Here is a 14129-nt window from a genome sequence, read left to right on the forward strand (position 1 = left end):
TCGAGCACAGCAAGGGCCAAGCTTGGCAGGCTCAGGGCCCTAGGCCGGTGCCCATGTGACCTGGAGAAGTGCAGCCTGCCCCGCGGCCAGCCTCAAGCCTTCCTGCAGCCCAGGTGTTTTGGCTCAGCCATGTCATCCTCCCAGACACTGGCTCGGCGACAGCCTGTCCCTGTCCTTCCCTACCAGAGATCTTCACTCGCCCCCATGCAGGCCTGGCCTCCCTGGACTGAGGCTCTGTCCCACCCTGGCCTCCCCATCCCATCAATGAGGGGATCCACTGTTCACAGAGATCAGGCAGCCAGGACTACCACCAACAAGAAAAGGCCTCCAACACCTGTCTCCCAAGCCCTTCAGAAGCCCCCTCCAAGCCCACCATACCAGTCCAGGGGTACTGCTCCAATGTTCTTCAGGGCCAGGAGCACCACAGAGGGCCGGGCCTCTATCGGTGCTGCTCCAAAATTGAAGTCGAGCTTCAGAGGGGTGAAGACGGTGGGGATCTGGCTTGTGCTGTGTGGAACAGAGAAACAGACTCAGAGACAGGTGGGAACAGTATAGGGCCCTCCCGGGGGGGTGGGGGGTGGGGCGGTGGCTAGCTCAGCACTCCTCTTTCTGCAGGTGGGAATTGGAGAATCTGGGACTCAGGGGCAGGGGTGGGCTAGTGCTTCGGACCTTGAGCCAAGCCCTGACTTCTCCTGGCCCCTCCAGGGATGGGCAAGAATTCAGGGGGAGATGAGAGTATTCATGGGCAGGGCCTGGCGCTGGGAGTGCGGTCAGAAAGCTCCAAGAACATCCCCACATGGGCCCTGCCCCTTCTGTCCGCCCACCTCACCTGTGCCGGGTAGGCACCTTATAGGTGAGCTCCTCGGGGGTAGGGTCGCGCTCCAAGTAACTGTTGAGCCTGTCCAGGGAGAAGAGGCGCCACAGGTGCTTCCGGGTGATGCCCTCAGCGCTGCCCATGGAGCAGACGTCCAGGATGGAGAGTAAGGGGTACACAGCCGTCAAGAAGACGTGACACAGCTCCTGCTTCTCCCCAGCCTTGTTATCTAGGCGGAAGACATGTGGGAGAGAGGAGTGGCCTCACCTCCCAGCTGCCCTGGGGCAGAGCAGAGCACGCAGGCTGAGGGTGTAGGACAACCTGCCTGGGACCCTTGTCAGGAACAGCAGGTGTCTCCCAGGCTCTGGGACGTTTCCAGCCAACAGTGAAGCCTTGTCACATACTTTGTATGTGTCAAGCATTGTCTTTTTTTTTTTTTAATGTTTATTTATCTTTGAGAGAGACAGAGCTCAAGCAGGGGAGGGGCAGAGAGAGAGGGAGACACAGAATCTGAAGCAGGTTCCAGGCTCTGACATGGGGCTCGAACCCACGAGCCGTGAGATCATGACCTGAACCAAAGTCGGAGGCTTCACCCACTGAGCCACCTAGGCGCTCCATGTCAGGCATTGTCTTAAGTGCTCTTCATGCATCACTGTATCTAATGTGCACCGGTCATTACTGTTTTCAAACTAACTTTCACTAACAGCTTTATTGAGATATAATTTAGGGGCACCTGGGTGGCTGAGTCAGTTAAGCGTCTGGCTCTTGATTTTGGCTTTCTGCACTGACCCTGTAGAGCCTGCTTGGGACTCTCTCTCTGCCCCTCCCCTGCTCATACTGTCTCTGTCTCAAAATAAATAAACTTAAAATAATTTATAAAAAAAAAAAGAGATGTAATTTATATGCCATAAAATTAACCCTTTTAACACATACAATTCAGATTTTTCGTATATTCAGAGTCGTGCAACCATTACCACTGTCCATATTACAGCATGTTCATCACCCCAGAAAGAAACCTGGTACCAAGTAGCTGTCGGTCCCCATTCTCCCCTCCCCCCGTCCCTGGCAACCACTGATCTGCTTTCTGTCTCTACAGATTTGCCTATTCTGGACATTTCATATCAATGGAATCATACAATATGTGGCTTTTTTTGTGACTGGCTTCTTTTGCTTGCCCTAATGTTTTCAAGGTTCGCCGATGTGGTAACATGTATCAGTACTTTTTTTTTTTTTTTTGGCCTGTGCACCATTATTATTCCCATTTTACTATGTGGAAACTGAGGCAGAGGGTGCTTAATCAATTTGCTAAATTACACAGCTAGTGAATGCTCGGACCAGGATCCAATCCTAGGCAGTCTGGCTCGGATCTACGCTCTTACCCACTCTTCTGTGCTGCCCCAGACTCCTCCCAGTGGGCCCCGGAGCAAGCTGGTAACAACTCCATTTTATAGAGGAGGAAGCTGAGGCCCCCACGTGGTTGGGGATTTGTCTTAAGATCCCACAGTAAATAGGCACAGCTCCAAACCCTTCACACTGAGCCCTCCACGGCTCAGGCACACACAGGCACACATACAAACGCATGTGGTTGGCATGAGACATACATGCCATTCACCCAAAGGCACACCCTTGCACGCTAACACTCACTCTGCTTTCCCTGTCCGGAACCTCAGCACCCTTCCGACCCAAGTCCTGCTCACACAGCCCTCCCCCTTTCCTCCCTGACCCTGATTCTGCCAGATGGCCCAGGTACCTCTGTGTGAGAGGAGGGAGTAGCTGATAATCCAGGAGTACTGGGACCGGCGGTTGGGACATGCCGACAAGCAGATGGTGTCCTGGGACCGGGGTGGCATTCTGCCCTCAGTACGGTCCATCTGCAAAGCTGCTCAGGGATGACCCAGGTGGGGTCAAGGGTAGAAGGGGCCCTCAGTGCAGGCCGAAGAGTCCCGGTCTCTCCTCCTGCTCCTTCCCAGATACCCTCTCCCGGACCAGCAGAGAACCGGCTAAAGAGCAGGCCCAGAGCTGGGAAGCGGGGAGCAGAGTCCCTCCTCCCAGACCAGACAGAGGCAACCAGTCTTCATGTCATGGGCACCTGCTAAGCACTTTGTTCCACCCAGCCGCCCTGTGAGGTAGGTGCCAACAATAGTCCCATTTTACAGATGAGGAAGCTGAGGCTCAGAGAGTGAACTGCCTAATACCACACATCGAAAGGTAGAAACACCAAATTTTAAGCCCTGCTCTGCCTGCCCCCAAACCATGATCTGGTTAACCTTTTTTTTTTTTTTTTTTTTTTTTTTTAAATTTGAGAGAGCGAGTGCATGCACGAGAGCAAACAGGGGAGGGGCAGAAGGAGAGAGACAGAATCTTAAGCAGGTTCCCTGCTCATTGTGGAGCCCGATGTGTGTGTGGGGGGTGCTCGATGCACAACCCTGGGATCATGACCTGAGCCAAAATCAGGAGTCAGATGCTCAACCGACTGAGACCTCCAGGCGCCCCTAACCAGTCTTAACCAGTGCCCCTCACTGCCTGCCTCCCTCGCCCCAGTCCAAGCCCAGGCCCGAGTACCAAGTGGGCTGTCGTCCATGACCTCAGGGCTACACTGCTCCAGGAACAGGCGATAATACAGGGTGCAGTTGCCGTCGTTCAGAAGCACCAGCAACCTGGACTGCTTGCTGTTCACCAGCAGGTTCCCGAAATCCAGCTCCTTTTCCTTTGCCTGAGGACCCGAGTCAGCCAGCCACAGCCCTGGCTTTCCCACCCCTGGCTTCAGGGAATCTCCAAGGCAGGGCAGGGCCAGAGGGCTCCCATCCCCTGCCCTCTTGGAGTCGGGCACCCCGGGGCCTTCCCCCCCCCCCCGCCGCCACCTATGCCCTGGCCCCCAGAGCCCCAGCTCCCAGCCCCACCTGCCAGAGTTCCCCTACTCACAGAGAGCCTGCTGGTGATGCCCATGCCCACCAGCCGGAGCATGTAGTGGGTGGTAGCGGGGGGCTTGGTGTCTGGGGGCAGACCGGCTTCCCAGACCCACATCCCCACTCGGAATAGGTACTTGGTCTCCTTCAGTGGGCTGAAGGTCCACGTCACCGTCTGGGGTCAGAGAGATCATCCCTGCATGGGGCTCTCCAGAACCCCCTGCCCAGGCCCCTGGCATCTGAGAATATCAAGCTATGGTACCCCTTTCTGAGTGTTTACCCCATGTCAGGCACTTGTCACACGTCATATGTTATGTTGTCTCCCTCAGTCCCTCAATCCTTTATCCCCACCAGCTAAGTGGTATTATTTTAGTGCCTCATTTTCTTCCTTCTTTCCTTCCTTCCTTCCTTCCTTCCTTCCTTCCTTCCTTTCCTTTCCTTTCTTTCTTTCTTTCTTTTTGAGAGAGAGAGACAGAAAGCACTCTGGCACATCAGTGGGGGAGGGGCAAAAGGAAAGGGAGAGGGAGGCAGGGAGAGAAAATCTCAACCATGCCCAGCTCGGAGCCTGACTCAGAGCTCATTTCTCATGATCCTGAGATCATGATCTGAGCTTAAATCAAGAGTCAGACGCTCAACCGACTGAGCCATCCAGGCGCAGGGAACTTGCTCAAGGTCACACAGCTGGTGAGAGTGCTTGGTGGGAGCTGGGGTGTGAACTCTCAAAGCTGACTCCAGGGCCTGTGTGGTCTCTCACCTCGCTACTACCTGGGTTCTTCCAGACACTGTGTGTTGGTGGCCTTGGCCCAAATTTGGTCCCCCAAATGGTCTATAAGGCCCTAGACCAGGGAATGAGGCTCTGCTAGTTTGGGGCCCAGCCTGTGTCCCCCTCCAGACTGCTGCTCAGATCTCAAGGAGTACCCTTCCTCATGACTTAATGACACCCCACCCATTTGGCCCCAAATACAGCTGTTCCAAACCACCTCCCAGCCATCTCACGGCTTTGGGGACCGTGGAGGGAGAGTGGACTTGCCCCTTGAAACTCTGGTTCAAGTTCCAGCTCTGCACCTCCTAATTTACAATCTTAGTAAATGACTTTTTCTGCTCTAAGTCTCAATTCTTCTTTGTAAAATGGGAGTTATGACAGGGGTAACTGTCACACCTACTTAGAAGGCAGGGGAGGTGATTACAGATTGAATGGGAGGGTGCACACGGTAAGCCTGGCCCCTCACAGGCAAGAGTAACAGATGGTGGTGAAAGCGAGAATGACCTTGGATGTCCTTGGAGACGGCCCACCATAGTCCACACAGACTTCCCCCAGTGTGTTTATTAGCTGGGGGTGGGAGGAGCATGTAGATAGGAGCATGGGTCCCTCTTCCCTTGAATCCCAGCTATTTCCTTCCCTCGGGCCCCCAGCAGTGGGGCAGGGCACTCACAAGGCTCTCACTGGGCTGGATAAGTCCCCTAGCGGGATTGACGGCCAGCATCTTCCGGTGTTGCTGGGAAACCCTCCATTCAAACTCCAGTGGCAGACGCGAGGGGTTGCGGAAGGTGAAGAGGCTGCTGGAGGAGGAGCCCACCCAGGTGGGCTTGAAGAACACGCTCTTACAGGTGTCCAGCTTCAGATGTAGGGGCTCCTCCCGGCTCTGCATGCTTACCTCCTGGGGCCAGAGGAGGGAGGGAAGAGCTCTGACCTCACCTGGCTCCCCCAAACGTCCAAGAAGCCAGGGTGGGCAGCTTTTCCCCCTTGGAGAGGGCAGCAAAAGGCCCTCCTCCAGTCTGGGCATAGACAGCTTCTGTCAAAGCCGAGTAGGTAGTGTCTGACCCAGGAGATGGCTCTTGAAAAGAATTCGGAGACCAAGAGAGGATGTGCAGACCATTCCATGGGCCAGATGGGGCCACCACCCTGGCCCCTTTCCCTGGCCCCGCCCCAAACACCCTTCTACTCTCTGCAGATATGAGTCTTGTATTGCCCCCACTTATTCCTTTGGGACATCTGCACCCCTTTTCTTGTTCCAGACACCTTGAGGTGGATATGCTGGGCCCGGGGGTTAGGAGAGCTGTTCACAGATGTGGCCAAGGTGTCCTCTCCCTGCTATGGCACTTCCTGGGAGAGGAGCAGCCCCCTGACTACTTTAGGGGAGCTTTAGAGGTCAACCCCAGAATTTGGCTTTGAAAAGGGAAGCCCCAGACTATGGCTCGCTCCTCAGGACCCAATCCCCTAACTCTGCCTTTTACCTTGAGATACTGGGGACAAAAATTGAACTGCAAGTAGAAAATGTGCTGCTTCCAAGCGTTGCCCTTCGGGTAGGTACAGATGAGGAAGATCTGGTGGGCTCCCGGGGCCACAAGGCCTGAACTGGGCCGCAAGGAGATGTCTGAGCTGCTTTGGGGGGCCAGGTTGAAGGTCAACAGCGTGGAGCCTTTGTTGATCAAGAGCAGACTGCGGTAGGAGGGTTCGCTGGGGGACACTGCAGGAAAGAGCTGGGGTGCGAGACAAGAGGGACCCACGCTCAGATCTATGCACTCGCCTCCCTTACCCCACCGATATACACACTCAGGGAAGTCTATGTGGGCCTGTCTCCAAGGAGATCCAAGGCACCTCCACACATCCCAATCACTACCCTGGGAGCAGGGAATGGAGGGACACAGCTTGGCACCAAAAAATGCTTCTGTCCTCCAGAAACCTCTGGACAGTGAGATGGAATGGCCATAGGAAGTGAGCCCAGGAAACACAGGCTTGAGATCTCCTCAAAGTTAAGTAGGTCTTTCATTTTAGGGTGCCCTCAAATCACCTTTTTTTTCTTAATGTTTATTTACTTATTTTTGAAAGAGAGAGAATCCCAAGCCTGATGTGGGGCTCGATCCCATGAACTGTGAGATCATGACCTGAGCCAAAATCAAGAATTGGACACTCAAGTGACTGAGCCACCCAGATGCCCTCAAATCATCCTTTGGAGAACTCACTTTCAGAGATCCTGGTCCAGAAACTCTGGGATAAACAGCCTTTTCTTTCTTTCTTTTTTTTTTTTTTTTTCAGTATATGAAGTTTATTGTCAAATTGGTTTCCATACAACACCCAGTGCTCATCCTAAAAGGTGCCCTCCTCAATACCCATCACCCACCCTTCCCTCCCTCCCACCCCCCATCAACCCTCAGTTTGTTCTCAGTTTTTAAGAGTCTCTTATGCTTTGGTTCTCTTCCACTCTAACCTCTTTTTTTTTTTCCTTCCCCTCCCCCATGAGATTCTGTTAAGTTTCTCAGGATCCACATAAGAGTGAAACCATATGGTATCTGTCTTTCTCTGTATGGCTTATTTCACTTAGCATAACACTCTCCAGTTCCATCTATGTTGCTACAAAGGGGCATATTTCATTCTTTCTCATTGCCACGTAGTACTCCATTGTGTATATAAACCACAATTTCTTTATCCATTCATCAGTTGATGGACATTTAGGCTCTTTCCATAATTTGGCCATTGTTGAGAGTGCTGCTATAAACATTGGGGTACAAGTGCCCCTATGCATCAGTACCCCTGTATCCCTTGGGTAAATTCCTAGCAGTGCTATTGCTGAGTCATAGGGTAGGTCTATTTTTAATTTTTTGAGGAACCTCCACACTTAAACAGCCTTTTCTAGATGATTCTCATCTAGGTGGCTGAGGGGAACCCCACTTTGAGAAAGGGAAGGCCCCAGAAATCCTGGCTTCCAAACATCCCTTAAGCACATAGGGTGTGGCCAGCTCCAGGCTACATAAAACACAAGGCCTGAAATTGCTGGCCAGGGTGGCCCATCCAGCTGGGGCAAAAGTGCACATATGTGAGGCAGTGCGGGGGTGACACAGGCCCAAAATCTGGTGGATGGCAGTAAAGGCCACAAACTTCTGGGATGAACTGGCCAAGGGAAAGGGACAAGGGTCAGGGAGGGGAACCTCATGCAGTCAGGGAGGGATTTGAGCTGAACCTCGGAGGTGAAGTCAGTCGGGGGATTGGAGAGCAAATGTGCAGCTGGGGAAGGGGGGCAGGATCACCCCCTAGCACAGTGCCCCAAAGCAGCACCTTTCCAACAATATGAGGTGTGAGAGGGTAGGGGAGACAGATGAAAAGGGCAACAAAGGTAAGGGAAGCTGGGAAGAGGTGTCGAAGGAAATTGGCCGTCTGGCTCCAAGGTCTGTGCTTTTAAACCATCTGTCATCTGGCTGCCCAGGTCATACAGGGCCTCCAAGAGCCCTTCAGAGAGGCCTGGGAATTATGACTCAGGAAGCTGAGGGACCAGCTCTGTGACCCTCACTGGCCTGCCCAATGTCCAAGGGCAGGGGCTCATGGTGTGAGTGGCCATACTCCTAGCAGGTGCTCAGTAAACAAGCACAGACAAATGGAAGAGCTAGAGAATTTTAAACCTCAGCATGAGAGGCCCAGGGAGTATCTCAGATGGATCAGGGAGGGGACCAGTGGTCCAAGCCCCAGTCCTCCATGCCCAGAGCCCCAGGGGCTAGTGGTGGGGGAGGTTGAGATGGCCCCGGAGGGTGCTGGGATGTTTCTCAGGGCATCAGAGTGCAGAGATGGCCAAAGCAGAAGCCGAGCTCCCCTGTCCCACTTCCCACTGCTACTGGGGCCACGCTCACCTTGGGGGCGTCCAGAGAATATTGAGGAACGTGGGGCTCCAAGGCAGCAAAATAGCTATGGCCTCGTGTGCGGAGGGTCAGGCACCAGGAGGGGCACACGGTACAGTCCTCCTCGATGTTATGGTAGTTCTGGAGGACCTGCAGGGGGGCGGACCCAAGGACAAGCTCAGAATTCCTGTGTCTGACCCTGTGGGGCCCCCTAGCTCCTCCTCTGCACTGCAGGAGTCCCACATTGGGCACAGAGAGAGGGGTTCCCTGGGAAGGCAGTGCAGAGAACAACCATCCTGACAGTTCCAACTGCAGCGTGCCAGGCCCACGCTGAGCACTCAGCAAATATGCTCTTTAATAACCACAACAGCGCAAGGACAAGGCTGGGGCTGGGATGTGAGAACAGCATTCATCCTGCAGGAATGTGCCTGGAGAAGCGCTGGCCAATCAAAATAGAACACGAGCCACAAATGCAAGCCGCAAACGTAATGTTACATGTTCTAGCAGCCACGTTAACAAAGTGAAACACGGGAAATTAATTTCAGGGATATGTTTTATTTACCCTAATAGGTCCAAAATCTTATCATTTCAACATATAGTCAATATCTAAGTGACGCGTGAGCTACTTCACACTCTTTTCGTGCTAAGTCTTTGAAGGCTGGTCTTACGACATATGTCAGTTTGGGCTAGTCACACTTCAGGTGTTCGGTAGCCACATGTGGCTGGTGGTTGCCCTATCAGACAGTGCAGGCTATAAAGCCAGCAGCCTAAAAATCTGGAGGGCTCAGCCTTGGCAAAGCCAGGTGTCCACAGCCTTATTCCTACAAAACTCTGCATTTTCCCACTGCCAAGATATTAGAATGGAGGCAATTAAAGACTAAACTTTGGAAGTCCTTCTCAAAAGTTCGGATATGGCCCCAAATTTTTAGATGAAAAGACCAGGGCTCGGGGACATTAAAGGATTTGCCCAGGGTCACATAGCTGGTAAGGGACTCTACTCTTCTCTCGGCCCCAGCACCTGGCCTCTGGGAAAGAACAGCAGGGTGGGCAGAGCCAACAAGGAAAGGAAAAAGCAGGACCAGAGATGAAGAGGGTGCGACCAGCATCTGGGACCAAGAGGCTGGGCTGGGCACTGCCTGTGGTCTGAGTTCCCCAGCCAAAGGAAGTTGTGCTAGAAGCCCCTCCCCCTGACACACACGTAATTACCCAGCACCCTTGACTCAGTGCCCCAGACCCTGGTTCCTCCTGCCCATGGGTCTTTGGATGGACCACCTCATAATGAGCCCTAGGGAGATGCTCCTTGTATGCCAAATTTTCCCAAGAGGCTTGACCCCAGCTGGGTGCTCCCTCTGGAGTGAGTGGGAGGACACATATGAGTGAGACATAATTAGATGGGCTAAGAAGCCCCTTGGCCAAGGCAAGCCCATGAGCCTGGGAGAAGGCAAACCAGTAAGGACCACTATCCAGCCAAGGAGGAGCTTGGCACAGAGAGGATAGATCCCACAGCAGCGCCCCCCCCCCCAACCCCACCCTGCTGTTCAGGTTCCAGGGAAGAGAGGCAGCCCTCCCCACCCCCATGTCGTCTCCCTGCACACACCTTATAGACAGCGAAGGCCTCCAGCTCCACAGCGTACAGGCAGTTAGGGTAAGGTGGATGGAAGTGCAGGCGCATGGCCATGGACTTGAGTGGGGGCACATCACAGGTGTCTGGGGTCACCCAGAAGGGGCAGTCAGGCCTCCGTGTCCAGACCACTGTGATCTTGCCTTTGGTGTGGTTCATCAGGCACAGGGGGACAGGGTTGGGGTCCCCGGGCCCAGGGCAGGCACCGAAATCCACATCAGTGGGCTCTATGCTGACAGGTGGAGGGAAGATGGCTATGTCGCTGGTACCATCGAAGAAGTACTCATTCATGGGGGAGATCAGAGGATACTGTGGGGCTGACACGTTCTCCGGGGCCTGTGTGGGGAGAGACAGGTGAGCAGGGGCCCAACTGCCACTCCTCTCGCCACTGCCCCTCATCCACACGCCCCTTCCTGGAAAAGGCCACAAGGGCTCCACACAAACAATCCCCAACTACTGATGGCGCCCACAGGGCTCTGGGGGCACAGGGTTTCCCAAGAATTTCTACAGAAGGGGGCATGAACCTGGGGAGGGTAACCTGTCTGTGGGGAGCCCCAAAGGGTCCATCAAACCTCAGTAGGAATCAGGAGGGCCCCATTCTTATCCTGCTCCAGCTTCTTCTCCCTCAGCATGGTGCCCAGGATGTCCGGAGGGTAGAGCGTCAGGCCCCTCGCCAGGTGTGTGCGGTACCAAGCAAGGTGCTGAGGTCTCAGGATGGCTGGCTTGGTGCTGTCCGAGTGGCAGGTCCCAATCAGTTCCAGGAACAGTGGGTCCTGTGACATGTGTCTGGGTGAGGCTGGATTTCAGCCCCCACTCACCACCTTGGCCAGGAGTCAGCTGGTCAGGGCACAATTTGTATGACTTTCCCCAGGGCCCTGAGTTGGGTCCTCACTTCAAGGCTCTCTGCCCCGCACATGCTGTGAGGGGTGAGTCCAGTCTCCCCTCTCTCTTCCCAGCCTATTAGCAGCAGCAGCAGCAGCAGCAAAGCCTTCGGCCTGGCAGTCGTCAGGGCGAGACTGGCATACCTGCCTGGCTCCGAGTGAGCCTTTGTGTGCCCCTGGCCAAGCTCTGGCTCCAAAAGCCAGGCTGGGGCCCTGGCAGAGATGATCCAAGGAGAAGTTCCGGAATACAGGGCCGTGATCACCAAGCATTGTCTTCATCACTGGGCCTCAGGTTGCCTCCTCCAGCTCCCAGCAGAGCCCCTCCACCCTCCCTCCCCCACCGCTCACCTGGTGGTGGATGAGACAGGCCACTCGCCGAGAGTAGATGGTGGGGTGAGTGGGCTGGAAGGTACAGTGCAAGGTCATGCGGGCCTTGCCCACCAGGGTCCCAAAGGCAGGTCTGATGTCGAAGACACTCTCTTGGCAGTCAATGGCAAACTGGAAGTAGGCTGTGCAGTCTGACTTGTTCTCAATCCACAGGGTCTGCTCCAAGGTCTCCCCGAGGTTGACCCAGCCAAAGTTGACGCAGCAGTGCTGCAGGGACACCTCAGGGCCTGGGCATAGGAGATGGGGCTGTTGTGAGCAGGCCCTGCCACCTGTGTGGGGCTGGGGCATCAGCCTCCTGGAGGATGTCTCAGAAAGGGTCCCTCTGGTGGAAGGCAGTGCTGCCTGGAGACAGAAGGCTGGGCTGGAAAGGCCCAGAACCCCAGCAACCTGAGCTGACCTCCAAGGCACCAGGGACGACAGGGGGAACCTTATCTCCAGGTGTCCAAAACTGATTCCACATGGAGCCCACCAGGGGGCAGCAGACACCCAGGCTGAAGGGCAAGGAGGCGTCACACCCTTAAAAGCTGGCAAAGAGCCCTGCTCTGCCCTAAAGGCTGGCTGCTCCGATCCCCAGAGGCCGGGCAGCATTCTAGGGTTGCCAGTACCTCTACAGAAACCGACGACTTTGAGCAATGTGTGGGAGGCACAGCCAGAGGGCATGATGGACAAGTAGTCAATAGTTCTGATGTCCAAGGTCTCGGGGTGAAAGAACACCGACACGAATTTCTTCTCTCCTGGAGGCACAATGCCATTGGTAGTGGGGCAGGAGAAGGTGTGATCTTTGGCCAGCATGTCTGGGGCCACTTCGATCCTGAAGGGGGCGCTCACCTGTGGGGCCAGGCGGGGGCAGGAAGGGTGAGGTCACAGAGTGAGGCAGTTGTCCTTACCGAGGTACCCAGCTGAGGGGGTGAGGGCAGTTGAAGTCCAGCCTATGCCCCTCTTGTCAGTTTGAGCATGAAACCACCTCCATCAGGAGGAAGGACGAGGCCAAGCTGTGTGCCCTGCACCGGGACTGCCTGGGGACACTCTTTTCTTTCCCAAAGGTATCATAAAGGCTGGCTGTGGTCCTGGGGTTAGGACAATCTTAGGGCTGCTCTTAGAGTTGCTCTGGGGGTGGTCAAGGGATACTCCAGCCCAACCCCCAGCTGAGAAGGGAGGAGGACACCAGCTGACACCTGTTGACACATGTGTGTATCAACAGACATGGTTCATGCGAGGCTTGGGGCCAAAGGTATGCACAGGAAGAGGGCATTTTGTAAAGGGGGTGGGTTTTAGGAGCAGCCAGCCCTGTGGTCTGCCTCCTCTTTATACACAGGACGTTCCCTCCCTCCCTTATACACAGGACACCCCCTCCATCCCCTTATACATGGGATGCCCCCTCCCCCCTTATACAAAGGATGTTCCCTCTCCCCCTTATACAAGGACACCCTCTCCAGCCCCTTATACATGGGACACCCTCTGCCCCTTATACACAGGACACCCCCTCCAGTCCCTTATACACGGGATGCCCCTTCCTCCCCCTTATACACAGGACGCCTACCACGCATACCATGGAAGGGTTATAGAGCTTGATCTGTCTCTCAGCAGTGCAGCCCACAGCAACAGAGCCGAAGTGCAACACTTTCTGGAAACCTTCAGCATCCTGGTCCTCTGGTCGCTTCTGCTTTATGCTCACCAGCAGCTGGGCACATTTGGCTGGGACGGAGATGAGACAGTCTTGGGAAGAAATCCACCTGGGGCCTCTGTGGCCCCACCTGAACAGCCCCTCGAAGAAGGTAGGTGTGCCCAGGGAAACACTGGTCTGCCACACCAAGGAAGGCAAAGCAAAGACAGAGCCTGCAGGGCTGGGGGAGAGTGGGAAACTGGTGGAGGACAGGCCGGCAGGGGAGGTGGAGGGGGCACACTGAGGCTTTGAGACCCAGGACGGGCAGCAGGTGGGCTCTGGGGACAGGTGAGAAGTCGGGCCTCACCCACGGCCTGCAGCTGCATGCTTCTTTTCTGCTTGCTGCCTTCTCCATACCAGCATGTGGCCTGAACTTCATAGATGGTGGCCATAAGGGGATGAAAGGTCACCTTGATGCAAGAGGCCTGGCCTGGCTCCAGCAGCCCCGTGGTGGGCAGTATCTGGAACGGGCTGGGGAACTCCCAGGTGAAGAAGGTGGGCAAGTCCCTGGAGGGGGTGTAGATCAGGGTCACTGAGCTCATTCTGTCTGCTGCCCCTACTTCAGAAAGGTGGTGATGCTGGGCCCCACCGTCTCTCCCCCTTCCCCCTTCCCCCACCAGCTCCCTGGGACCCTCCTCACAGCACTCACTCTCCCTGCCTTGGAGCCTCAGCCGCTCCCCTTACCCCACATTTTCCAGGCAGAACCAGGCCTCAGTCACGTCCCCCACGGCACACGTGGGCAACTGCAGGGATCGTGGGCAGGTCAGACTGTGGCAAGGAAGGGTGGCCCTCAGGTCCACACAGAACATCCCCTCTGCTTTCTCAAACCACAGCTGGTCCACATACTCCTTCTGCAGGTGGGGTGGGAGGAGGTGGGGGGAGCAGGCAGTCACTGATCGGTGGTACCTACATGGTATTCAGGGACCACACATCCCGCCCCAGCTCTTGGCCATGCCCCCAACACAGTCACTGAGGGGTGGGCTGGGCCATGACCCTCGCTTTTTGTCTTGAAGGAAAGCCGGTTGCCTGTCCTTCAACACTGCCCTAGTCTCAGAGATATGGGGCCTCTTTGGTGAAGAACAAAGTATTTGGGGGAGTGTTTTGGGCTAAGGAATCTAGGGCTTTCTTGTGGCTAATACAGTAGCACAAATTTTAGCCCCCAACATCCAACTGGGAACCCCCTTCAGTTTAGCGAGTTTATAGTGTGAGTTTCTCCAGGGCTTCACTAGCTGGAGTTTTTGCTATAGCT

The 14129-nt window shown here is 55.1% G+C and overlaps 1 protein-coding gene across 4 annotated transcripts in view; it reads right to left on the reverse strand.

Moving 5' to 3' along the window:
• Positions 1-14129, reverse strand: part of CFAP65 (cilia and flagella associated protein 65) — a 35388-nt gene that overhangs the window by 13090 nt on the left and 8169 nt on the right. For all 4 annotated transcript variants that reach the window (XM_043577852.1, XM_043577851.1, XM_043577850.1 and 1 more), the window contains 15 exons: positions 13565-13731; positions 13188-13387; positions 12767-12912; positions 11823-12045; positions 11179-11444; positions 10522-10722; positions 9926-10285; positions 8341-8478; positions 5956-6201; positions 5154-5378; positions 3737-3895; positions 3377-3527; positions 2565-2693; positions 830-1043; positions 379-507 (listed from right to left, as the gene is read on the reverse strand). In XM_043577852.1, the coding sequence (XP_043433787.1) occupies positions 379-507; positions 830-1043; positions 2565-2693; positions 3377-3527; positions 3737-3895; positions 5154-5378; positions 5956-6201; positions 8341-8478; positions 9926-10285; positions 10522-10722; positions 11179-11444; positions 11823-12045; positions 12767-12912; positions 13188-13387; positions 13565-13731 (2954 nt within the window). The remainder of the gene's footprint in view (positions 1-378; positions 508-829; positions 1044-2564; positions 2694-3376; positions 3528-3736; positions 3896-5153; positions 5379-5955; positions 6202-8340; positions 8479-9925; positions 10286-10521; positions 10723-11178; positions 11445-11822; positions 12046-12766; positions 12913-13187; positions 13388-13564; positions 13732-14129) is intronic.

This window comes from Prionailurus bengalensis, chromosome C1, assembly GCF_016509475.1.
Source record: "Prionailurus bengalensis isolate Pbe53 chromosome C1, Fcat_Pben_1.1_paternal_pri, whole genome shotgun sequence".
Lineage (NCBI taxonomy): Eukaryota > Metazoa > Chordata > Mammalia > Carnivora > Felidae > Prionailurus > Prionailurus bengalensis.